This window comes from Diadema setosum, chromosome 9 (genome assembly GCF_964275005.1).
Source record: "Diadema setosum chromosome 9, eeDiaSeto1, whole genome shotgun sequence".
In the NCBI taxonomy this organism is placed as follows: Eukaryota; Metazoa; Echinodermata; class Echinoidea; order Diadematoida; family Diadematidae; genus Diadema; species Diadema setosum.
Genome location: NC_092693.1, coordinates 11,484,634 through 11,511,942, shown reverse-complemented (window position 1 = coordinate 11,511,942; position 27,309 = coordinate 11,484,634). Strand labels below are relative to the sequence as shown.

Sequence of the window (27,309 nt, the reverse complement as noted above, 5' to 3'; positions counted from 1 at the left end):
GGTACAATATTGTTGGTAGGGTGCGCACTGTATAGTATAAAATTCTTGTCTAGTAACCGTACACAGCAATTTTGGACTTCCCCTTTGCTCGGGTTGGTAGTTGATCCAGTGGACCTGTCGTACCAACGGACAACGAACTTCAAATAACAGTGATACTGAGAAAAAGAAGTTTCGAAATTGGTTGCCAGTGTCCAGGCTAGTACACCTCTGGTTACGCCAGACCTTCTCCGTTCCCAAGACCACCGAACAGCGTTCCTTCCTCGTACGTCAAAGATGTCATCTCCAATAAAAATGTAAGTCGTCAAGTGCAAACGTTCTACTCTTCATTGCAGACACTTGAAAGAATCCCATTATTCGCAGTACTTAGTGTACTTGCAAGAGGGGTTATTAATACTCTTTTCTTTCATTCCACTGGTGTAAAGTTGATGACCATCCATGTTTTTATTCCTCCTGGTTGATGGAGGTGTTCACCGAACAAAGTTAAGTTTAGTTTTATTTCGTTATTTTTTAATGTTGTTAACAGTTATACAGGTTCATCATCGTCATCATCATCATCATCATCATCATCATCATCATCATTATTTCATACTTCATTGACACTTGTATTGCAGATGAACACCCCCGTGCTGTGTCTCCTGGCTGTGTTTCATGATAATTATTTAGTATGTTCTAGAGTACGTGTAAAAGGCACTGTGGTATAAAGAGATGACTTGTAAGTTGTAGTCAGAATGGTGTGATTGGTTGAACTTTTTTCTTCTTGGAGGGGATGGGAGGAGGGGGAGAATTTGTCCCTCAGCTTGCTTTTCCCTCCGATTCTTTGACCTTTTGGGTCCTCTCTGAATACAGTTTACTTGATTGTTGGTTTACGGTCTCTTTTGAGCCTGAACATTTTCTGTTGTCATAGCTCCCACGCATGCTGAGTGCAGATTTGATTTTTAAAGTCAGTATCGCAATGTTTAAGAAGGAATTGTCATGGCATAGATCGTAACAGATAAGCCATCGTTCTAGGGAAATACAATATGCTTGAACTACTCATGCCGCCGGAGCTTGACAAACTAGCTTTCAGAACAGATAAAACACCGATCGAAGTCTTAACTGCCATTTGTTTTCTTTTGCAAATCAGCTACCCAGTCAAGGGTTATGCAACATGACTTTATTTCTGATGGACATAGACTTGTCTGATGCCAAGATGCAATTCAGAAGATTCTTTTTTCTCCATTTTGACCTGGGATTATTATCAGAAGGTATAAACATATGAAAAGAATGAGATGAGTAGTCTCGGAATGGGTGGATAATTAACTCTCTTTACATTCAGTTCCTTCAATAATGCTTTATACATCACAGTCAGTAGAATGATACTGTTATCTCAACATTTAGTTGTAGGAGTTTTTAAATCTGCGATTAATCTAAGCCTTTCCCAGCATTTTCCAAGTATTATAAAGGTGTTCTCAGAGTCCATGTTAATAAGAACAGTCGCTGATACACCCAGCAGACTGTCCACCGCTCTTCTCTGGATATAGCGGAGGTGTTCAATGATTTCTAGGAGGTGCGCTGGTGGTGGTGGGGAGGTCGTGGGTGCGATGGCCTCGTACGAGCGCCGGGCTCTTCCTCCTCCCAGGAGCGTCGGCTCAGTGTGGGTCCGCTCCGCTCCAGCTCACGGCGGACACTGCCAGCATTAGTCACCCATCAAAACCAAACTCTCCGTCTTATCTTTGCCGCAATAATTTCCCCTTTCTTGTGTGCTTGGCTGATGTCTACAATAACTGTATAATTTTTTTGTCCTCCTTTTTTTTTTTTTGGGGGGGGGGGGGGTGAGGGGGGAGCAAGGGGAGAGGGGGTCTGCTGTTCATCCAATAAATGTGATTGCAAACGAGAGCAGTCTAATCATTGTAATGTGACTATGAGGGACAGAAAGACAGATGGTTAGCAAAGGAATAATCCTTCCCTAGTGTTTCCCTAGTGTTTTGTCGTGTGTCAATTGGCATGGTTTTTACAAGTCACAGCTGCCTGCAAAAGTTCACCTCATGGGCAAGGTAAAAGCTGACAAGGTCTCTTTGTAAACTCATATTATTGGCTGACTGCGAGTCACGAATTCATCGTGTGTGCGTACACACACACACACACACACATACGCTAAAAGATTATTAAAAAAAAACTATATCTGTGTCTGTATGTTTAACTAATTAGTGTTGCAGGTTCGTCTGGTACCTCCTACATACAAATGTCGAATTTGCAGAGAAATGTGGTGGTAGCGACTTCCCGCTATAGTCAACTACACGGAAGGACACTATCTCTGACTGGGTGTTTTCCGTCAATAGTTTGAACTAGGACTGAACTACATAATATTATTCCAATACCATTGCAAATGCCAAAACCCATTTTGTTATCATCGTTACTATCGTTTTTATCATCATTACAATTATTTTAGTCCATGATAATAATAGTGTCATCTGTTTAACTGAAGCTGCAGATAATTTCCTTACACTATTGAATTCTTATAACGTTAATTTAATTAAACAGTTCGTAATGACGATTTTTTTCATGTTAAATAATCCTGATCGAGGACACAAGCGCGTTCATGTCATGACGCAAGTGGTGTGGCTTTATTAGCTGTTTGTGTGGAAAGTGTTATTTGTAACCCTAAAAATGGATTAGTTTTATGTTAATACCAGTTTATTTCAAGGGAATGAACACCTTAACGTCATATCTTTATAGAGTAAAGCAAAATTATGATTTTGTTGATATACAATGTGTGATCCAGTACTTAGGAATTAGTTTGAAAGTAATGTGGCGAGATGTTGTTGATTAATGTCAAAGAGCTTTAAACTTGATTGAAATAAAAGTTATATCGGTTTGGAAGACTGAAAGTTTTCCACAAGACTTGTCTGGAAGAGCTAAAACAAGCTGAAACATTCTTAAAGTTAACCATGTAAACTCCGAAAAGTATGCCGAATTAAGTTCCAGTAATTTGACATTATTTTGAAAAGGCAAAACATTCTGGGGTATATTTTGTTTTAATAATAAAAAAAAAACCAACAAGATTGACAGCAGGAGTAGCAAGATTGGTAGCAGGAGTGGTGAACACCCTGGCATTCCTTAGAGGTGTAAGCACAGGGTTGTTGAGCCCCGACAGTACGGGGGACTATAATGCCTTCCAGGAGACGAATGGTCCATTATGACGTAAATAATGGAACAGTGTTGTACTAGTATCTGATTATTAGAAGTTGATAAGTTGTAAGTGCTATAACTTTAAGACAATGTATTCTAAAAACAGGGAACGGAGAGGTGTGAGTGTAAATCCAGAATCAATTGTATAAATCAATATTGTGTGCTGAAAAAGAAACTATCTAAGTGTATGGAGATCAAGCAGGTCCTTGTCTTTCATTTCGTATAACTTCATGTCATTTACATATCCATCTCCAACAAGAAACATAATGCGATTGTCTGACTATAAAAGCATTATAAATATCCACATCTTGAATTACGTGATAAGGTACCAAATAACTTTATATAAAGTCATGTAGTGCCCCTGCGTGTAAATAATCATCTTTTGAGCTACTGTTGGGATAAGATGAAACTTCGCATTGTCACATGCGATGTTTTTTGCCAAACCATACATGGTCTTAAACAATGGATTAGTAATCAAAATTCGTAGGCGTTCCTAGATTGCTGAATGCTGTGTGGGCTGTAATCAGGTCGTTTAAAAACGATTTAAAGGACTAACATGCGTTCTTTAGGATTACAAAAAACAAGAATGAATGTTCTTTTTTCTTAAAATCGTTTGCTCCTCAGGTCTCTAATAATAATAAAAAAATCAATACATCTTGATGCAAGATTATTAAATTCTTCATTAGCAAAGGTGAAATAATAACTTCACAAAGAATTGAAAGACTCTATCTAAAAATCATTGAATTAATATATTTCTATAAAAGTGTTTAATAGGGAGAGTGTTGATCACATGATAGACTGCTACCATGATAAATCCAAAGAAATACGAGATAGGAAATGCAATATAATGAAGGAAGAAAATGTGCAAAGATCATTTTCCAGAAACAGGTGTATACCAGTCATTCCAGATGATTCTTGTTTTAATTGAATTGGTAATTAAACGTTTATAGCCAGTGCATTCTTCAGGGTTGGTTCATAATCAATGCTCTTAAATGTGGGTTAAACGATGTTTCATTTTACTACAATGTAAAACACCACCACCACCACCAAAGAAAACTTTAGGGGGGGGGAAAGGCATATTTGAAGATAATATTATTCTAGGAGCGCAGAATGAATGAGAAGTGCCCTCCTCTCGCGTGGAGAGGGCTCTTAAAGTTGACAATGTCCATGTGGCTTGTCCTGATTCGATTGTTCAAACGGGGAGATGGGAGAGAGAACTGCGACCGTGACCCAATTCAAGCGGTCCCTCGCGCCAAAGGTTTTGTAGGTCACCTCCGTACAAGGCCCGGCTGCACGAGCTCCCGAAACTCGTAACTGAAAGGTCTTGCGCTGATGCGCTTCGCGCCGTGCATTCGCCACACTCTCAGACCAAAGAGCTACTAGACAGCTCCATGTTCAGACCAATTTCATACCAATTCGCCCGGTGTTCACGTGCGTGACAACCGAGGGGCGCCAAAAGCATGAGAACCATCAGCGCCTATCTCGCTGGTCTGACTTCTCCAATCAGGGTCTTCCTCGCATGCAACGCACTGCCTTATCAACAGTAAAGTCAGCATTGTTTTTGTTTTGTTTTTTGTATCATCGTCTCACTATTGATCAATGTCGTTTTCTTTTTTTCTTTCTTTTTTTATGGACAAAACATATGCATTCTATCCATGTAAAGTGCATTTAGGATAAATTATTATGAAGAGAAACGAACGGCGTGTAACAAAGTTCGTCGTTAAGTAACAGCGAAGATTAGCACACTACACTACGTTTGTTGAGGTGTCAGCATGGGGCAGACTGTGGTGTACTCTATACGAAGTGACAGATGCATATTATAACGATACCAAGGCCGTTATTGTCGATAGCACGCGCGTAGGGCTAACCATAGCGGATGAAGTTAATCTTGCCTGGAAATGGAACTACGATGTCATTTCATTGATAAAAGTCTGGGCATCCGCTTCTGGTATTATGTTATCCATTTCCTTCTAAGGAAAAGAGAGAGAGAGAAGAGAGGGAGAGGGAAAATAGCATTACAACAGTGTTTAATCTGAAGTTCTTGTAGGGCGATAGAACAACAGGTGTATTCACAAGCATCAGGTAATTTATCAATAATATGGTGATAATAAGGCGTGTAATTTTGTTGGCATTGCCTGATTGGTATAACGAATTGTTATGTCAGACGGTACTGACGCATAAACTTTGATTATTCTGTTGATCTTCAATAACTAGATCGAATTTAATGGCCGTTTGAATTAAACGCACGATCAGCCAAACGGATGTGCATTACATTCAACCAAGAGGTGACGATGAAAAACGGGATATTGTTGCTATTACATTATTTTGTCTCGAGGATGAAATCAGCCAAAATGAATAAAGTCTCATTAGTCGTTTAAGGATAACAGAAAAGGCGAGAAAACATGGCATAACGGTCCACCAAGTATTATGGCTGACAACGTTTGACACAACCATAACAATACTGATTTGATGTGTCTTTGAACCGTGTCAATGAAATCGAACGGGTTCTTTTTTCGTCCCTTAAGCAGAGGAGCTGTCGCTCAGTAAGAGTTATCGTAGGACGGAGGTGGATACTTGAAGAAATGAACCGTGTCAATGAAATCGAACTAGCATCTAAATAAGAATGAGTAGAAAACACTTTAAAAAATAATACTTTTGCATCTATATACCTTTGACTTCAAAATTCGACTTCGAGCCTCTTTAACAATTCGTCATGTAATCACCATTAAAATTAATCCCCATTAAAAGGCATCATGATTGTCAATAGAAGCCTATCAATGCTTCAAATGACTTAATGAACATTCACTCTCAAAGAAACCACCGCGTATCCCGCATGATGCCCACACCAGCAGACGACCAATTTCCCTCCCGCGAAGGCCGGTGCGACAGTCGACAACGACCTGTTGAACACGTGCCATAGTCACATCCTCGGCTACTTAAAGTAGTTGGTGGTCGTTGTGTACGTGGGAAAGGTTGATTGACACAAACCGTCAAACAGAGATTCTGAAAAGCATATTAAGGAAATGTTGGATTTTCTGAGCATTGTAACCAATTGGACACATTTTTTCTTTTATTTTTCTCTCTTTACCATTTATGCCTAGACTGATAGGTGTCGGTCCAGGGTCGAGTTTGCTTTAGTCTGCGTCACAAGTTCGTGGATGTCTATTAAAGTTCTAGGAGATCCCTCCCCCGAAGAACTGGGGCGCGGTCATTAACAAATGACGATGTACATTCACGATTGCAGCTGCCACTTTGGCCTTTTTTTTCTCTCTTTTTTTTTTTAGCAGTTGTGGGTTGAGGCTTTACTCATCTTGTATTAGTGAGGTGTTGGCCATTTTTATGTGTATATTTGTTTTTCTTCGAGATCATTTACGAGAAATACAATAAATGCAGACGCAACGCGGAGGACAATGCAAGCTCGCTGGATTAAAGGGGTTAACTTTTCAAAATTTTATGCAGGGATGGGAGCAGCAAAGTGACTTCAAAAGGCAGTTACAGCTGCCCAGTGTTTAAAGGCGCAGGATTGACTTAGGAACCATTTCACATCGGACGGCGGCCACCCCTCCTCATTAGCAAGGAACAACTTATATGTTTGATGCTATGAGTCGGGCTACATTTTCTACCTAGACTGAGCATGCTGGGCGGCGTATTAAGGTTTGATTAGGAGCGTGTTGGTTACAGGAGTGCAGACAAGTGACCCATCCCCGCCTTTTCAAAAATGGAGAATTATCTGGTGTGGGGTGTAGTGACAAAAACCATTAAAAGCGAAACAACGAAAGCTATTACGATTAGGCCTTGATATGAAATCACCCTCAACAAATCGTCCCTTTGAGACATTCGAAAAGATTCACTCTTTTGAGTACTGTCAAAAAAAAATCAAACCAAATCTTTGTTGAGAAAGAACAGCTTTCATCCATGTTCGCTCTCAGTTTGCTCCGGGAAACTCAAGGGGCGATCCTAGATCAGCGATTGACTCGGCCAGACGGGAGGAAGTGACAGCGCAATGACAATAACATCGAATCCACTGATAATTGTTGCTGTAATAACAGCTCCATTTCATTTCATCGTTCCGTGCTACATTCTATTTACATGACTTACAGTTGTCTGTTAGGTCGATCACTCTTCTGAGACAATGCTGTGCCGTCATATTCCTAGGTTACACTAACAGATGCCCATTGACTTTTAGAGTGAGAAATCAAATTGGATTACTTATTCTATTCATATGGGTTAAGTGAAGAAAACAATAATAATCGCACAATAACAACAGTCTATGTTTATCCGTTGACTAGCGAACTATTTTTAAACGGATGATAGGGTCTGTGCTACGAAACGCTTTGAGTGCAGCCCGGGGCTGCGATAAGGCAAATTGACATTCTTTCTCTCATTTAGATGATAACAATAGTATAACGTGGTGAAGGTGATAGCCCATTCATGTAGAAAAAAAAGGCAAAATAAATGAAGTGTCAGGGCGTCTACGTTGAACTAACACGGAAAGAGGCGAGTTTCATTTCCGCTCCGAAATATTTGAAAAACGGGTTAACTCGGGGTCGCCTTGCGTCAGAATCACTCCTTGACCTAAAAACATTATACAGCCTGTGACTCGACCTAAATAATGTAACCATGACTTGAATGTCATTGAGGGAATATCAGGCAAGCGAATGTGACGAGCTAGCAGCTAAATCGTGGGGAAAATAACGCATGAAACAGAGTGTACATCATTCATTACTGGTTTTAAAAATGTACTAGGAGGATATCAGCCTCAAAATTTTCTTAGCACATGAATTTCATTCATCTCGTGAATGAAAATTGTTGTAAATAGTATCCCTCATCATCATGCTGGTTTATCTCCTGAGCTTTCATGGAGGCGAAACTTGATGTATGTATTCATTTGCAACGTTTTGGACGATTCTTTCTTGTCTAATCCACTGATTTGTAGCTTTAACGATAGCTTACGATATTGACTTTGTTTGATACTTTCAGGTTTTTTTTTACTAGTACCATATTTTCTTTCTTATTTACTTGTAAGCACAATTGAATCGAACCTACCTCTCTACTGACTCTCTTGATATTGCATTTGCGTTTTCTCTTTTTCTGTGCGTGTGTTTTAAATTCGCAGTCTTCTGTCCATTTGCCGCCATTAGTTCCAGATCATCAGTCCAAAAGTTGTTCCTTTGGATGCATTTTCGGCTGTGTTATTGTTATGAAATTAAGTTGCTGATAGTGAATGACAGTTGAGTGATATTTGCCGATGTTCATTTGTATATGATTTGTTCTTGTTATTGTTGTTGTTGTTGATCGTCTGATGGTTCTTCTTGTAGTCAATATTAAATTAATAACACAGTTTCCGTTGATCCGAACGAGGGACACACTAACACTGTATACCCTTCCATAATAACTTTGATGAAAACATGATTATCACCATGAGATCATCTGCGTTTTCATATACATGTAATGCGCATGCAACAGCATAATTATGCCATACGTTTTATTGAGAAGCACAACTCAAAACGAGTTTTCTTTGTTGGATTATCAAATGTCTGTCTTTATCTGTATCCTAGGCTTTTTTTATGTGTATCTCTTTAGAGCTCCTTTGTATTCTACCTGCTTATCCCTTCAAAATTCTCTGTTCCTCCTCCCCACCTCGACTTTCTGTCTATCTCTCCATCCCCGACTCCTCCTGTCATATCGTCCCCTCTCTCCCCTTCTTCCCACAATGGTCCTAAAACTATACTTTTAGAATATCTGACATAGATATAATTCTCTTTCTCCATCCTCCTGTTTGCTCTGTCATCTCAGGGATATGGAAGCGGCACCCGCCAGCACGATGCACAATGGCAGGCAGCGCCTCCGCCCTTTTCTCATCACCCTCATCAACAGCGGGACGGTGAAGGGGCTGGAGTGGCTAGACAAGGAGCACACCCTCTTCAAGATACCATGGAAACACGCGGGAAAACAGGACTACGACCCTCAGGAAGACTCTAAAATTTTCATGGTAAGAAGCGTTACTGCTCGATTCTATAATATCCGAACGCTCACTAATTTTGTTTCAAATATACAATGAGCAAAGAAAACAAAGAGAAAAAAAGTTTACTTGAAACGTACGTATAGCAATGATTAAGATTCCATCTCCATAAACTGCAATATCCAGCCCCAAACCCACCGCCCTCAAAAAACTGTAGTATTAAGAAATTATTCTTCCTGTGTTTTCCCAGAGCAAGTCCTGTTCGCAAATTTAAATTTCTAGTGATGATATTGGCCGGTCCAGTGCGCCTATTGAAATAAAAAACAAAAACAAATACTACATGGTTGTCATCTGTCACAACAATTTCGAGAAATCCAAACACCAAAAACTACAAGGAAATGCATTCTGTTCGAGTGAGTGTAAGAAGATCAAACAGTATTCATTGATAAAACAAATATACCGAGGTATATTTAGAATTGATGTCGTCAATGCGAGTGAAAATTTCAGGATATTATGTTTTTGAATCATTGTTTTCCTTTGTCTCGAATGATTGTATCCGCGAAATAAGTGTCCAACAGGTAAGAGTGAAACAGACAGAGAGAGATAGGGGACATAAGGAGAAGAGATAAGAGGAGGATGATGGGAAGTCTGCTTATCACGTGACATGACTGGGAAAACCTCAGAACGACATTTTCGATCACGAACGAGATAGCTGCCTGAAAGTTTTCTGTGCATATATAGTTTGTTCAATCTTGTCACATCGCCTGGTCAGCTATATACCGCATTGTCAAAATTATCTGAATGGTTATTCGTCGACAGTAAGGTTTTAGTGGTTTTGTTGCTTTTGTTTCTCCGTATTTCCCCGTTATTGAAGTTTTTTGCATGTTTTTGTTTTTGTTTTTGTTTTTAAACGGTGCAGTAATATTCGGAGCTAAAACGTGTTCACATATTCAGCTAAAGTCACAATTTCCGAAGGGGGGGGGGGGGAATAAACCCGAGCAGTTCGTTAGTCAGTAAATTTTAACCACCGTTTGGAGTTTGAGTCATCTTGTGTTCATACAGTGATTTCGGCAGCCAATGTGATATAATGCTTCAGATAACGTCTCAGTTAAATCCAAGGGATGGCAGCAAACAGGAGACTTTGTATGTATGCATGCGTGGAAGAGTTAAACGAACAAAAAAAAAAAAATAAGCAAACATTGAAAAAGACATAACAATAATTTATGCTGAAAATCCTTCACCTCCATGTTTCTCTCTCCTTTGGTTTATGTTAATATTTGTTACTCATTCTTCTCCCCTGAACATATCCGAAGTGAAAACAATGAAAATTCATGCTGAATCTTCGCCATCTTTCTCAGATATTTATCGTAACATTACATCCAATGCCAAACTTGCGATGTGGTAATCATGATATTCTATAATTTTTGCTTTTATCACACATCTGCACCTTTCAGCTGTGGTCAGCGAACACGGGCAAGTACAAGGAGGGTATCCACGAGCCCGAGCCGGCCGTTTGGAAGACGCGGCTGCGCACGGCACTCAACAAGCTGCCGGACATTGAGGAGATTCATGAGAAAACTCAACTCGATATACCCGAACCATACCGCGTCTACAAGCTCCTACCGAAGAAAGGTGAGCCATATTTTCACATCCCATCGCATCGAGAAATTGAGCTATAGCTAGCACACTTGATGATTGTGCAAATACGCGTGTCCCCTACACAAACAAAACAGATGCAAATGCACAAACAAACAATCCAATGCACAAACAAACATTTACCATTGTTTATTGGTCAAGAAGAGAGAGAGAGAGAGAAAAAAACGCGCGTCTCGAACCGTGAGAAAGTACATTGAGTGTTTTCATTTCGTCTTGCAGACGGTAGAATGACGATTGTAAGGAAAACATAGACATGCTTGATCGAATGATTGTAGCTATCCTTTGACACTTTGGGGAGCAGGACGTTGCAAAATGGCATTTGAAACTTTCAAAAGGGGAGGTATGTCTTCTGAAGAAGTTAACAGGAGATTGGATTTTTTTTTAAGGCTCTGTTGAAAAATTAGTTCAAAACTACATCTGCGATCCCAAGTAGCAATGTTGCGTGATATTATCTAGCTGTGTTTGTCGAAATATGCCTTGTATGAACTGGTAACAGCAGCATTAATTATTCAAACACATTGAGTGTCACACTTTTTATCCAGAAAAGGTGACAAATTCAGATCTTTTGGCTCGTCATCAATAGACAGGCAGACAAGACGCATGAATTGAATTCGCTCTTCGTGAAACGTAATACATGCTTGTATTTCTTACTCTGTGAAATTTTCGCACTTTTCAAACTATACCTCCAGCTTTGATAAATAACATGTCAAAATAGATGATATCCCAAATTCATTCGACGCCGTTAAAGGTATCCACATTTTTAATGTCATATTGTCAAAATAGCACGCATGCACAATTTTCAAATGTGTGGAAAATTGTCTTGCTTGTTCTGACGCAATTTTGTTGCGTTTGCCAGTGAATAACAACAAGATAGTGTAGAGTTTGACCCAGGACATTACCTTCAGAGCAGTAAAAAGCAATCAGCGAATCAGCGAACATTTTGATGGATAACAGAGAGGACGCAATTAGTGGCGGGAAAAAAAATCGTCCGCAGCGCAGAGTTAAAGAATGAATCTTCTGATGAGAAGCGCGAGGGAATGCAGACAATTCCACTGGCTCATTAAACAAATTGGACGTGACTTATGGGGGCTCGCGAGGGAGTGAGAACGGTAATGATCTCCAATAACAGATGACAAGAAACAACACAAAAGAGTTTAACGTCTGAATCAACATTGCTTCGACCCTGGACCTAATTCTAATCCCCAAGCGAGAGACTGTATATGGCTAGAGAAAAAGGACTTTTTCGCCTTAAAAAAAAGATAGAATTGAACTTGAAGCAATAAATATAAATCACCTCGTTGATGACGACCAACATGCACGTTTGGGCGGCCAGGTCTCCTCCCAGGGCGGGGGCCCCCGCGCGTCTCTTCCCCGCACCTGCTCGCTGCAAATTTGCTTGGGAATATGAAATCAATTTTGAAACAATTGCCAATTGGCGTAAACTGCCCAAAGCAAGACATACCAAAGCAAAAACAGAAAAAGATATTGCTTCCCCAATTAGAGAATATCTCGGGGAAGCTAGCATTGTATTCGTATAGTTTGATGTCTCTCCTTTTTTTTTTATTCCATTCCCTTTTTCCTACTCCCTGATGACAATTACAAGTCAATCAGTAGTAATTGTCCCTTACCAAATCCAATTATGGTGTATTTGTGCGTACACTGAATAAAAACAAAAGCATACACAGTGATTTCAACCCGTTGATCTTTTCCGGCATTTCATTTAAACGACCGTCACAAATTATTTCACTATCTGTTTGTCCCCCCCCCCCCCCCCCCATCCCCCGCAACCAATACTGGTCATTGAATGTGTTTTGTTTCTGCTTTTTATTATTTATTCTATGAAGCCGTTTTATGGAAATTAATGATAGACAAAAAGTGACTGATAACTTGTCAATCTGTTTTACAGAAAAGGCAAACATGGTCACTTCATAAAAAGAAACACACTTTATAGAGATTGTTCGTGGTTATTTCAGAGCTTTCTGTCAGTCTTCCCTGCCAAAAAAGATTATCAAGGAGTTTATTTCTTTAAACCCTCAGCTTATTAAAAAAAAATATGAAATCGCTAGGCAGTAAAGCAGGTTTGACAGAGTCACTGTGTCTTTCTATAGTCACACATTTCATGTACAATGTTCTTGAATCCATCTGCTGCTTACTCTTCTGTATCAGTGAGACGCCAACAAAACGCGTCTCAGCGAAAGGCCTGCTGGATTCTTCTGGTCATTTCCAGACTTCCCTGCCAGTCATTTTGTTGCTTTGTTCACTCCTCTCACTGTTTTATCTTATTCTTTATTGCCTCTATATTCCCCTGTATATTTTCAGTGATTAGCCGATTCGTATCACTGTTACCTTCCCTTAAATGTCGTTTGTATGATCTGATGTGTCTTCAGGCAGACTTTCGACAGCCAGGAGACAAACTGGGGAGATCTACCAGATCTTGAGGGCCCCGATATGGAAACAGGGAGGTGAGACGCGTCTCACTTCCCTGGTGGAAAGAGGGGTGCAAAAAATCTGCACTTTCATGTAAATGCGTCCGTACGCTTAGCAACGGAAAGCGAACGTGCTCCAACTACACAATTGTTGCTATTCGCTTGCGTTCTCCACAAAAAAAAAAAAAAAAAAAAATATGTGCGAGTTAGAAAGTTTAAAGGGGATGGCTAGTAACCGATCAGTGGGAATCAGTGGGAATGCTGAGGGATGATTGTTCCAATCCTTGTGGGATTCATTTAAGAGTACATATCTATTCTTGTGTGAAAATTATTTGCTTCAGAATGGTCTCATATTCAAGTAATGTGCAGTTTAATGTTTCCAGGTAAGCGTCCCTGGTCAGTGACGGGGCATTAATCTGCACATTACTTGAATATGAGACCGTTCTGAAGCGAATAATTTACACACAACAGTTGATATATAATGTACTCTTAAATGAATCCCACAAGGATTGGAACAATCATCCCTCAGCATTCCCACTGTTCCCACTGATCAGTTACTAGCCATCCCCTTTAAGCACTGGACGATATGTCGACAGACGTCTTGTTTTCGCCACATCAATGAAGATGTAATCCCCTCACATTATTTCATCGCAAGAATGACGGCATCGTGCAATATCTCTTACTTTGGCACCCCCTTGCGACAATACTCCTTTCAACCATTCCATCCCCACCAGTTTTATGTGGAATGTGTTCGTTATGAGTCGAGCAGAAATAAATGAATTTTAAAGATTGAGTGCAATCCCACGATTTTGAAATAATATGTCAACCAACTCCGACATTTGAGTCTGTTAGGGGGAAAAAAACGAAAAAAAAAAACCACCAAAAAAGACATACAGCAAAAGAAATGCTTTGGAAAGAGCGAACAGTGAGATGGGGAGGGGGGGGGGGGAGAGGAGTATGAGTGATGGTATTCTTGGGAAAAAACAGTGGGGGAAAAATGATTGCTTCACATCACATGGAAGGATTAGGATTGTTTGTGGATGCTTGCAATGTCTCTGTCATATCGGTGGCTCCCTTGAGAGAAGAGATCGTGCTGATGCGATCATTTCGGAATGTCCATCTCTCATGTGGGAGCCATTGGTATAAAACAACACCTCCCCAAAAATTTCAGACCCCCCTCTTCCCTCTTTCACTCCATCTCACTCCATCTCTCTCCCCCCCCCCCCCCTCCCTCTCTTTCTCATCCAGGGGATTCGCAAATTTTGTTACCATAGAAACGACTGAAATGCTTAAAGTTGATTGGTTGTGCTAGTTGCCGTTACCACAGTTACTGCATGCTCGGCAACCAATTTCAGCCGTTGTTATAAGTTCATCATGAGACGGGACTACGAAGTAACTCTCCAATCAATCTGTTAACAATTTCGCTCAACTTTCCTGAAACAACACAGCTTTCTTCGATTTCTCCCTGTGCTGTGTAGAACGCAAATGCCTATCACTCCTACACAATTTTCTATCGGGTGTCAACTTCCATGAACTTCCTATAGTGTACCAACAGACCTTGAGAACCCCAGGAATAAAAACAATGGACAGTTTCTTCTTATGACTATTATCAAACTGTTCACCGATACTCTGTATAGCATACAGGTGATAATAATATATTATTTTTTATATAATATGTAATTATCGACAATAACATATTATTACAGTCCGTCATTATGATAACGGACGATGATCCAACTGATTGCTATTTCATCAAAATAGAGATTGATTTTTCCGTTTGTTGGTCTATAAAAGGCACAGACAATTATTGCTTCTTGCATACCTACACAGGCCTACCCACATGCAGATTATTTCAGTCACTATTAATAGTTGATAGTCAGCCATTTTGATAATGATTTTTACAGAATGGTTTCCAATAAAATCTGGCAGTTGCCTTCTGAAATAGAAAAGACATTTGGAGTAAGAATAGAACTTTTCCCGGATATGCAAAGTTAATCTATTATGCCAAGTTTAATCAGAATACAAACGTCAAGCGTCTCTCGTACAAATATTATAGGATGATCCAGAAGCGACACTGCGTAATACTGTATGGTATGATATCAAGTACAAACGGTAGCTCGATTTGGCTTTTTCCCCTAAATTAAAAAAGAAAAACAAACAATAATTGTCTTCTCAGAGTATGTGTGGTTTACTTTCCTAACGTGGCGACTCCTTTTCAAATGATAAGTTGTACAATTCAACTTCGTAATGTATATGTTTTTTAAACAAATGTGAAGACATAACTTTATCAATTGTTTTTCATCTTGTGGATAATCATGTTTAAGTTATAGTTACAGTATAGTTATGTTCATGCTGAACTACGTCATAATAAGCGTTCTTTCAGAATTACCGCTTTGGCGGGAAATCACCAGCCGTCCAGGTATAAACCCGGCAAAACCTTCGCTTCTGCTTTGACGAGTGTCGTCAAACTCTGATAGCGTGTAAATGAGAGTATATCTTATGAAAAGAGCCATCATCACAGACAAAAATCATGGCTGTGACATATTCATGAGAAATGAATCACCACTTGGGGTCAATCGGCAATGTCTATGAGGACTTAAATAAAATGAAGTGACTTTACCATATCATCCATTATTCTTCATGCCCGCAATGGGACGAGATGGAATATTTAGATAGATAACAGGAGGCTAATGAGAAATAGAACTCCGTGACGCACGAACATTCTGTGCACCTTTTCACTAACGTCATTCCATTATTAATCTTATTTCTCTGAATCCGTCCGTTGCCTAGGGTTTTTTCTGTTTTCCTTTTCCCCTTCCGTTAACTCGAGACGTTGTTATATGAGTGTGTCGAACCATCACTTCAGATCAAATTACCATTGTTATGTTTAGAGGAACGATATTTACGTATAGAGTCATCATTCGCTCTATGCATATATTAGAGTCCCGTTCAGGCAAACACGTGTTTCCTATGAGTTGGCGCAATATTATGATTTGGCTCGAGAAAACTGGGGTTTATCTTTCTATCTAAAAATAAAATTTGGGTATTTGTGTATGGATGGACCTTGTCGAATTTGCGTGGTTGTCGTAGGATACAGTATAACTTTTTTTTTGTCTTCGTTTTGATCTTTGTATCTTTGATGAATATCCTTAAATATCGTACCAACAACTGGATACTTGTTGCTCCTTTCCTTTTTGTTTACTTTGAAACTTTATCTCTATATTGTGGTCGTAAAATGCCATCCTCGAACATTTCTCTCTTTTTTTTTTTTTGGGGGGGGGGGAGGCAAGAAACGGGTTTGGGAAGAAGCCAAAAAGAGTAAAAAAAAATCAAAAAAAAAAATCAAGGATTTAGGTTGCCCACTCTTTGTATATAACACGCGCGGCACGAAGACTGATGGTATTTGTTCAAGGGCCATTAGAAGTCGTAGATTTTCGACAAAAGTCTGCTTTTAGCCAGATAGGGCATGTTCACACTTTTCGGAATGCGCGCTGATGTGACCGTCACCGAGGCAAAGTGATAGTATCATTATATGAATATATCAAGACAAAGAATCAACAAACGTTAAAATCGCAGTTTGGATTTACCCACTCCAAATCACCGAAGTGTAAATCTTCTACTTCGCTTGCTACTTCAGTGCACCTCTTTTCGATGACTTTGTCGCGGCTTTTATAGAAAGATAAGTTGCTCCCGTATGCCATAACTGATTGATAGAAATCATTCCCGTTTGCAAGCGTATCACACTGGAGTGAAGGTAGGCCTATTAGACTGAATTTTCCATTAATCGTTTGAAGATGATGGTGCATCCTACGTGTTCTTCCCTGTGGCGGTCGAAATAAAAGAGTACTAGTTAAACCAATGAGGCACTTAGCTCCCTGGCTAGGAGGTACAGTGTACTAGGCGAGCTTAGTACTTGTACCTCATTGGTTAAATCATGGACTTTTTAAACTTTTACTAGCGCATTCGGCGTGGACCGACTGACCGTGCGGGTGTGAACGCATCTCCGCCTGAGCAAATCGTCTCACGGTCGGGTCGCAATAAATCTGGGGAAACCCTAGCTGGGTATACCTATGCGATGAGTCACCCATAAGCCCCGAAGTTGTCACCTCACACGGTATGCGAGCGGGGACACGAACAAGCCCAGCATACTGTCAACATCGCACAGCGGCCTAGACAGGGCACAGAGCTTGATACAAACCAGACACGGGCTTTCTCGAACCCTTTCTCCTTCTGACAAGCGTACCATACGAGAAACATTACAGAAAATGACGATGGGACAAGAAAAAACTTCGAAGAGAAAGGAATTCTAGGGAGTTGACAAAAAAAAGTTGCCAAGAAGGAACCACTACAGCTATAAAACTTCAAACAGAAATGATAAGCAGGTATATCAACGAGGACTAGAAGACAGGGAATTTTAAATCGCGAAAATAAATAAAGGACGGCAAAAGACTTCGGCTCGTGAACATTGAGGAAAGTTTGGACGCTACGTAAATTGAGTTCTCGTGTTCATGAAGAGCATGCCTCGCGCGTGTCACATTTCTTCTGTTTTTTGTTGATTTTACCGTTAAAATAATTTTAGAAATGAGTCTGACGAGGAAATTGAGCTGAAATAACATCGCCATGTTGCCACACGTCGGTAAAATACCATCACTCCCGGATAGGGGATGCAATAAAATCACTTATAAGTCGACGACGTCTTGGCCGTTTTACTCCCTGGACCAAAGTTCCTGGCCTAGTTCCAGGAACTGCTTTTGTACGATGAAGGTAGCAATCCCCTTACTGCACTAATATTATACCCACCATATCCACGATTCTGCAATTCCGTTGGGCGCTCATTTGGGCACATCGGAATAAAAGTGAGCATTATGAAACAGCGCAAAAAAAAAAAAAAATCAGACACATAACTTGTAAAACGAATCCCGCTCTGCGAGTGCGGCAATTGCATCATGTCATTCACCTTTTGCATGACTGTGAAACGTCATCAAACAATGTGCACTTTCATTTATTTATTTTTATCGTTCCTTAGTGTATACGGTACGTATACATTTTGACGAGATAGTGATTGACTTTGAGCGGGAAGATGATATCATGAAGGGGAAGCAAATATGCTCGAAAGAAAAACAAAATGGCTCTCAACAGAAAGAAAGGATCAATAGTAATTAAGCAAGACGATTACACAGATAGATTACAATTATTTTGTTGTCCTTTTACTTGGAAATGAGTGATGATGAATAATAAGAGAGAGAGGAGGGGGGAAGAAAGAAATCAGTAAAGTGGTTAATTATCATTCAGAAGTTTTGGGAAAGGTGGAGAGAGGGAGAGGGAGACCAGGGGTGCAGAAAAAAGGGGAAAACGAGGGTGGGGCGAACCCCTTTTAGCAGGGTGACAACATCGCTCAGGAATGTGGAGGGGGGTCTGGTTTCACGCGGGGCGCTTTAGGACCACGTCCAGGGTCGGCCGACGGGTCACGTTGGGGTCACTGGCGATGGGGTGCAAGGGGGCATCGGTCCTCGGGTTCAAGTCCCACTGGGTGATAGCCCCTCTCGCGGGCTGTAGTCTCTCTTTCCATGGTACGAGGAGAAAGCTCCAAGAGTTTGCTTGACACGTCCCTGTGAAAACAGCAACCAGTGTCATATATATACCCTCACCCCTCTCTCTCTATATATATATATTTCTTCCTTTGTTTTAATAACATGTTTGAGTTCATCCAAGTGCATGTAGTCGGTGCGCGGGCTCTTCCATATCCTCGATCACCGTCGTCACAAACTATAGTAGAAAGCAAAAATACACTGCGGCAATGGTTAAAACATTAACCTTTGCTGTGCCAATGAGTCAAAATGTGCAAAAAGTCACAAATATACCTATGGAAGGTAATAAAAGTGACATACGGAGGGTTAGGAGAACAATGATTGCTCCTTACCCATCGTCGTCTCAGTTGTAAGACACAAAAAGTGAGAAAGAGTTTAATAATTTGTTCATGTTTTGCAAACCCCACTGTTACAGCTGTGAAGTATGAATTATGGTCGGCTTTCTGTGATCCGTGTGCTAATCAAACATCTACATCTAACAAAAATGATGACGAAATTATGTCTCTTCAGTCTGGTCTGTATTTGAATGCTCTCTAGTTCATGTATACGTTTAGAATGTTTGCTGTGCTCTGACAAGTTGTTCTCCTCACATTGGAATGATGCGGCTTTTGTAAATGAGGTGTACTCTGTGTCTCCCTTCTTTTTTCGCTGCTCTTCCACCCTGAAAGCCTCTTCCTAGCCTATTTCCCGAGCGAAACGCTCTCTCCTCCGTCCCCGCACGCACCGTGCGGCGGGTCGGTCTGCGGAGACCCTCCGTTGAAACCCTGCCGCTTTCTGTCTTCGGGCGATCCGACATTGTTATCTCACCATTTCACGCTGTTTGTCTACACCCGACTGCACTTTTTGCGTCTTCCCTGAGGAATTGCTACACGCAAGTCAGTATTGAACTTGGAAGTGGCTTCCTCTCGCTCAGTCAACCTCTCTCTCTCTCTCCCTCTCCCATTCATCTCTCCCCTTCTCCCCCCCCCCCCTCCTGCCCTTACCCGCTCTCGCTCCTAACCCCTTCTCTCTATTTGACACTCTACTATTTTGAGAGAAGAAATCTGTCCTTGCTCACGAAAAATGAGCATGAGTTTTGAAGTTGAGAAATCAGATGAGCAATATTCAATGAGAACAAAAAATGTAAGCTGGTTATGACAAGGATTCTGAGGAAGAAGAGATGGTATTATGCTGAGAAAAAAAAATAGGCAATTCAGGTCCCGTTTGCGGCCTCTTAGCAGCGAAAGGAACCAACATTTCACCTGACTGACTAGATACCTCAACCACCTGATTTTGTGGGATGTTTTTTTTTTTTCGCTTTTATTCATTTTCATCAGTATTAATATTATTGTTATCAGCATCATTGCTATTAAGAAACTTCTGAGTACAATTCGAACCTGCACATTGCATTGTGAGATATCACCGACTACTAAGTACGTGGGGACGGCTATATTGTCTATTCAGGTACTTTTGATACATGAGATACGGCAGAGGATATTTCGTGCATTTCTGTATCCTTGTGGTAAAGTGTCGAACTGATGCTATTGGACAAAAACTAATCTAAGCCATCTTTGTCTCGGCTTTCCTCTTTTCTGCAGCTTCCAACGCCAACAGCAACAAGTCACCGCAGCAGAACGAGTTTTCTCCCTCGACCAGCAGACCAGTAAGTGGACACAAATCCTCTTCGCTGAGTAGAAGTGAATACACGTGTTTGTCCACTATGGAGTGTGGCATTGTTACTCACATCCAGCTTAATGCATGGTGAAATTATATTCAACGAATTATCGACTCAATCAGAAAAACACGATCAAAAACCATGGAGAACGAATGGCATGGCTAATGAATACTGCTTGAAATAGGAATACCACGTGGAGTAAAAAGTCCCAACTATTTCTCGTATTGCACTCACGAGGCAACATTTTGTGGGGATCAATTCAAATATTATTCGGATCACATAAAAAAACTGCGTTCATGTTAAATCAATCTTTTATCAAGCAGCTTTTAGTTAATTATGTCCATAATGATTTTTAATGTATGAATTCTGACATGTACAACTTCGGGTGTGTATACTAACTTATCGTCGAACTCTATTCTCGAGTAACTGAAACACCAGGTTGCATGATAAAGAGAAAATAATACAAAGAAAAGGAAAACGAGATTACGTTGAGAATAATTGTTAAATGGGTACTGTATAATTATATTGATGTTTCACAATTTGTCTTGCAGCAGATGCGATCAAGCCACTCTGCCGGGGGTAACGTGCGTTCTTTCCACTCGTCTGTCTCCTTCCCGAATGGAATGGGTAAGTTAGCGTTTTTCTCTCCTCGTTTGGTGCCTATAGCTAGGACGTGATCGTCTCAGCGTCAGCCACATTCACTTGAAGATTTTCTTTCTTTCTTTTTTTTTTCTTGAAAATGTCTGCCAGATTCCGATCAAATTCCGCGAGATTTCTCCTGTATTACATGATACCTGTTTTTGCGATTTGATTTCCAGTTGTGGTTTTCTTTTTTCACTTTATGACATATCACTTAAAGGACTAATGTAAAAGTTTTATGATGCAGTTTTCTTTTTTCATTACATGGAATCAATTTGTTTTATTCTCTTGATCCACCAGTCTGCAGCCCCTGATCGTCGCTGGTTTCTTTTTAATTTCAAGTGTGCCTAGACACTTCAGAGCATTAGACGCTAGAACTGATATCTGAAATTCACCACAGTCAGCTTTTCACACAAGCAAGTCTGTGCATAATATAGCCGGATTTTGCTCCTGCTACTAATGGTTCCTACCCGCGTATAAAAAAAAGAGTTAAATGCGGTGCTGCCATTAAATACGAAGATGTCATTTCGACGTCGATGTGAAAAGATTTAAAGAATCTAAAAATGAATTCGGCATGGTTATGTAATGACGTATGTGAGAGGAAAATGCCGAATTCAACATGGAAAGCTAAATGGAGCTTTAAGGCTCATTCACGGATACTAGTAGTTGCCTTGCAAGGTTAAGCGTACTGTGAAACTCCAATGGTATCATATTTTAAAGCAAATAATAGCCTTGTGGCGTTAATGGCTGATGGTTATGGCGCCTTGTGCACGCGTGCACGCCATGGGCGCCAATTGGCAGCGCTCTTGTGAAGAGTATCCGGTGTTTCACGTGTTCGCTTTCTTCTTCTCCTCTTCATGTTTTCACAGAGTGCCCGGATGCTCCTCATCCAAACTATCCACCGCATTATTCCCTCTATGACTACCAGTATCCAAATCCGGTAAGTTATACTCTTTCCGTCTCTTATCTCAAGTGACCCTTATGTAATTGTACACACGCCACTACACACGTATCATGAGCAGTGTCGGATTTACGTGACACAAAATTGGCAGAGAGATCTGAGATAGTACGCTTTAATAGAGAGACACACACAGAGAAACGGGGAGAGGGATGTGGTATAATATATTACTATAGGTTTGTGTGTGTGTGTGTGTGCGTATGTGTTTGTGTATATGTGTCCGTCCATTGAAATAATACGGCTTTTTCCCCTTTCTCCCTTCCCCCTCCCCCCCCCCCCACCCATTCTTGCTCTTTCTCCCTGCATCTCTATGAAATGTGAGTGCTTTCGTGCTTGGCTGCAATCACATCATTTCACATCACGAAAGCCAAGTAGCAAACATGTCTCGCTCAAGAGAACCCCCACTTCACAGCATGCTTTCAGTCTGATTTGAGAATGTTTTTCTAAGGCTTATATAGATATCGATTGAATATAACCCCGCCAGTATATCACGTTAAGATTCTAATGTGCAACAGCAATGCTTATCATTCAGCTGATACAAGAAATTCAGGGTGGCCCTCTTATTTTGAAATCACAATCATGTGATCAGCCGAGAGCAGGACGAGTGATCGATATAAGAACGAATCAGGCAAAGAAAATGATTGGTACTTATTACGAGTCCGGATAATGAATGGAGGATACACAAATGATGTTAAAAAGAGACATTGAAATAAATAAAGGAGCATAACAATATTATGACAAACAAGACTTACGAATGCCGGAGAAAGACATGACAGGTAGGATAGACTAAGAGTTGGTAGAGGAGATAGAATTATCATTATGATGTCAAGGCAAAGACACAGAGGGAGATTGATGGCAAGTCTCAAAAATTGTCATGGATCAGGAGTGGAAGAGATAAGGTTAGAGGTCACATGACAATGAAGAACATCTACGCAACAACAACAAAAAAGGATGAAATGGTTTGAGGAATTTTGTCAGAGCCAGCTTAGAATGGTGCAAGAAAAACGCCTTGTTCTCATGGGTATAATCTTACGGACATTTCGGGTTCACCAAAATTACTCATGGAAAACGAGACAGCGACGTGCAGGGCCGTTAACGTGCTCTCCACGTTATGACATATAGTTCTCTCTTCTGCTGTAGTCGGGTGTGTGGATGTTAAATCGTGCATTCATGACTATCTTTTTTAATCTTATCTTGTTGTATTCATGCAGTCAACTGCTTATGTTAAATCTATGAAAGAAATTGTTATATTGTGAGCCATTTGTGGGTGCATATAGGCAGCAATCGTTAAACACTTGCATTATACCATGTTTTATTACAGATATGCGACATAGGAATGGGTCACTACTCCGGCTTTTCGGCGTCTAATACAGGTTAGTACCAATTTCTGTTTCGTCCACTAGGTTAGTAATATGTATGTAGGTCTATATGTATGTATGTATGTATGTATGTATGTATTATGTATGTGTGTGTATGTGTGTATATATGCATGTGTGTGTGTGTAAGTTTGCCTGCTACTATGTATGTATATATTTATGTATTTATATATGTGCAGCAGCATAACACATCATAATATAGCAGTAAGGATAGGTCTCTACTTGTGAACATAATTATTATTGACGAAAGTAATTAAGAAAGTGATAATGATAACAATAATCATCTCATCAATAATAATGAGAATTGACCATCCATGAAATCAATTACCGATATAATATTGTACCTGTAACGTGACAGCACATAGCAGCAACCATTTGGAAGCGATATACTCATTGGAGATTGAAGTCATTCAGGGTCTATAAAGCATTAGTCCACATCTTCTAAAGATAACTGGTGATCCTATACTGTGATCCACGCATTTAACTTCTACAAACGTAACAGCAGTATTTCACTACGTGGATCACATAATAACAGGAAAGAATGTTCAATACGTGATTGCAGGCAGGCAAGCTAGTTTAAAATCAGGCAAAAGATCAAAAGATCATCACAACTATTTACCAATATTTTCTCAAGTGATTAATGTCTGTTATCTTCTGATTGGACTGAACTGGATTTCAAATTCAGCGTATAATGCTATTCCTTTCATTATATCATACAGTTCATAGATTTGAAGCCCAGAGTTCTATTAATATTTTCCCTGTGTAGTACGGGGAACATGGTTTTATTGGCCAAGCGTTCTACATAGCGTTCATCGTTTCATGCGAATATACTCCTCACTACTTTTGTGGTTACAGGTTACAGCTACTACCAGAGCCACCACCAACCCGTGCTCTCGCCCCGTCACCACCCGTATCCGATTTCTACCCGTCACCACTCGGTATCGTCGAGCAGCTCGGTCGATGCCTTGACCGAGATCACGGAGGTCATTCAGGAGGAGATGGGAAACGGGAACGCCAACGAGCACCAGGAACCCCACCACTACACCAATATGGACAACATGGCGGTGCAGCTACAGCAACAACAACAGCACATGAAGATCGGCTCTGCTGGGGGTAAGCACACCCGCGCCTTACGTTTGTGTTTACGTGTGTGTGTGTGTGTGTGTGTGCGTTGTGAAAACAAAAACAGTCATTATGTGTGTTTTTTGGGTAAGCAGATGTAAGCTATCAGATAGAGCTCCAGCCAATCAGCTGTCAGCATTAGTGTTACCATGGTATAGCCAAGTGTTCTGTACAGGCGATCATCATCGTTTTAACTGATTCATGAAAGTATAATATACCATACAGGAAAGATTGACATTAGCTACCAACCTGACCCTGATTTATACGACAGGTATGCACCAATACGTCAACAATAACAACGATCCTGCGCAGATGAACTACCATGACCCCACCTCCGTCACTTCCGCCGGTATGACCATCCCGTACAACAGCCCGCCTACTGGGGGTGTTCCACTCCGGCCGTTCTCCTCGCGCGGCGACTACGAGCAGCACGCGTCGCCTCCCTCCGCAATGAACGCGATCACCATGGCGTCCAACGTGCTGAGCGGGGAGGACGAGGGATTGGTAGCCTGCACCGCCTCGGACGCTATGCCGGGGATTTGCAGACGACAGTCCATCAAAGAAGAATCTCATTGCCTTCCGCATGGTAAGTGTATAGTATACCAGTCATTTTCGCTATTAACCCATCGTTTACTGAAAAAAAAAAAATATTTTTCGTCAATGTCAATGGCATCTTGGAGACCACAATTTAAGAAAATATTAAAAAAATGAGAGAGAGAGAGAGAGAGAGAGAGAGACTAGTGTTTGAATGTCCCTTTTAATCTAATTGTTATAAAACATAATGGAACCAGTGACAACGAAATACAAGATGAACGAAAGCTAGCGCAAGATCGTAGTATTAGGGCAGTTTTGAGCTTTTGATCATGATTACAAAACTTTTCTTGTCCTAGATAGATGGTGGATGGATAAATCGCCAGTAAGTTCCTCGCAGCACTGCACGCATACTGCTCTTTTGTGTGTGTTTGCAGATTTGTGCTTTCCGTCATACAAGCGGAACCTTATCGCGTGAAGTGCCTGTCCGTTTTTCCTCCCCTGTCCACTTCCCGCTGACCATGCTGTCAATTTCCTGTGGGTTTCCTCCCAATATTCCTCCCAATCTATCAATCTATTATATTCCTCCCTATCTCTCAGAACACGAGATGACCATCCGTCTGTACTACAAGTCCACCGACGCAGGCTTTCACCACATCCGCGCCGAGGCTGGCTGCATGGTGTACTTCCGCGTGCCGAACGATAGCGAGGAACTTCGCAACATGGACCTGATCCAACTGCCTGACATAAAGAAGATCCCCGAGACGGAGGTGAAGGGAAAACAGCGGGAGTACATCGCGAGGATTCTCGACTGCTGTGAAAGGGGGTAAGCAGTCTGCGAGACTCTCTTTTTGAGTGTTTTCTTCGTTTCTTTTCATCGTCTTTGTTTCTTTTCGTCCTCTATCCGCATTTCCTCCTAGAGAACAATTTTTACTCTCTTTCTTCCATTCCTTTTTACTTTTTTTATTTATTTTTTATAAAAAAGGAAGATGATAAACAATTCGAAGGATGCCATTGTCGCACAAAAAAAAAATCAGAACATAAGTCTCTGAAATACTCAGTTCTGATCGGCTGTTACCTTACTTGTGCTTGATTTTCTGACTTTTAACACTGTTATCGCATCTTCTTTATGCAACAGGGTCCTGCAGGTGTACCTTGTACGGACCTTGTATGGTTTACTCTTTCGTAGACGTCATTTTTGAAACACGATTTTAATATTTTCATGATTTTCATAAATTATTATCTTATGGTGCTTCCTGTTTCAGCACCTGTGGTGGTGTGCAATGGGTTTTATATAATTATCTTTCTAGAAGAAAAAAAAAGCAAATCGAGATCTCAAGGTGATTGAAAATTCAACCCAAGCATACATCCAAACGAAGCCTTTCAAAATGATGTTTTGGGGGATTTTCCCCCACTAGAATCGGATGTATCGTGTGCGCAATCACATTTAGTGAGTGTGTGAAACACACAAGGCTCTGAAATTTCTTGATACGGTAAAGAAGTTTAAGTTACCATGTACAGTTTATTGACTATCGAATGTATTGAGATGATGTGGTCTTCAACTTTCTGCTCTTTCTTGAAGGGTTTCTTTAGTTTGCCGGGATGGGGCCATCTACGTCAAACGCCACTGCCGCAGCGTCCTCTTTTGGAGCACGTCGGAGGACCCAAGCTGTCCTGAGAAGCTGGAGCGCGACGTGGAGACCAAGATATTCGATCTCACGCGCTTCCGGCTGCGCCTTCGCCAATACTACGAGGGCACTATCCCGTCGCCCGTGGTGCCAGAGATTTACTTCAGCATCGCGCAAAAGCTGCACGAGGGCTTTCCACTTCGCGCCTGCTTCATCACGTTCGTCGTGCGCCCGCTGCGCGCCTGCGAGGAGCTTCGCACCATTAACGACGAGGCGCGGACTCTCCCGCACAGCAGCCACAGCGGTCTGTTGAAGTTCTCCGGGCCCGACATGCACAGCGACGTGTTCGCAACCAGCACGTCGCCGATGGCACCTCCCACATCGACTGGACTGGGGCCATGGGGCGACATGAGCCCGTACGCCGCGTCCTGCCCGATCGTTCCCCAACCTACCGCCATGCAGGTTAACTAGACTTTTTAGTTGGAGTTTTGTCGAAGTAAAGAAACATCTTACATGTCATATTAGCGCTTTTGAAAGCGTTCAAAAGTTGATATTGAAGAAAAAAAAAACCCGAAATATTAGTTGTGGAATTTGGAAAGAC

At 41.0% G+C, this 27,309-nt stretch overlaps 1 protein-coding gene across 1 annotated transcript; it reads left to right on the top strand.

Moving 5' to 3' along the window:
• The first annotated feature begins 273 nt into the window (after positions 1-273).
• On the top strand, positions 274-27,179 carry LOC140233177 (uncharacterized). Its single transcript, XM_072313294.1, has 11 exons — positions 274-293; positions 8,965-9,160; positions 10,585-10,762; positions 20,378-20,442; positions 21,006-21,081; positions 21,963-22,033; positions 23,373-23,424; positions 24,283-24,540; positions 24,821-25,135; positions 25,681-25,906; positions 26,663-27,179. Exons 1-11 carry the CDS (start codon positions 274-276, stop codon positions 27,177-27,179), a joined length of 1,974 nt encoding a protein of 657 aa, XP_072169395.1.
• Positions 27,180-27,309: the final 130 nt, after the last annotated feature.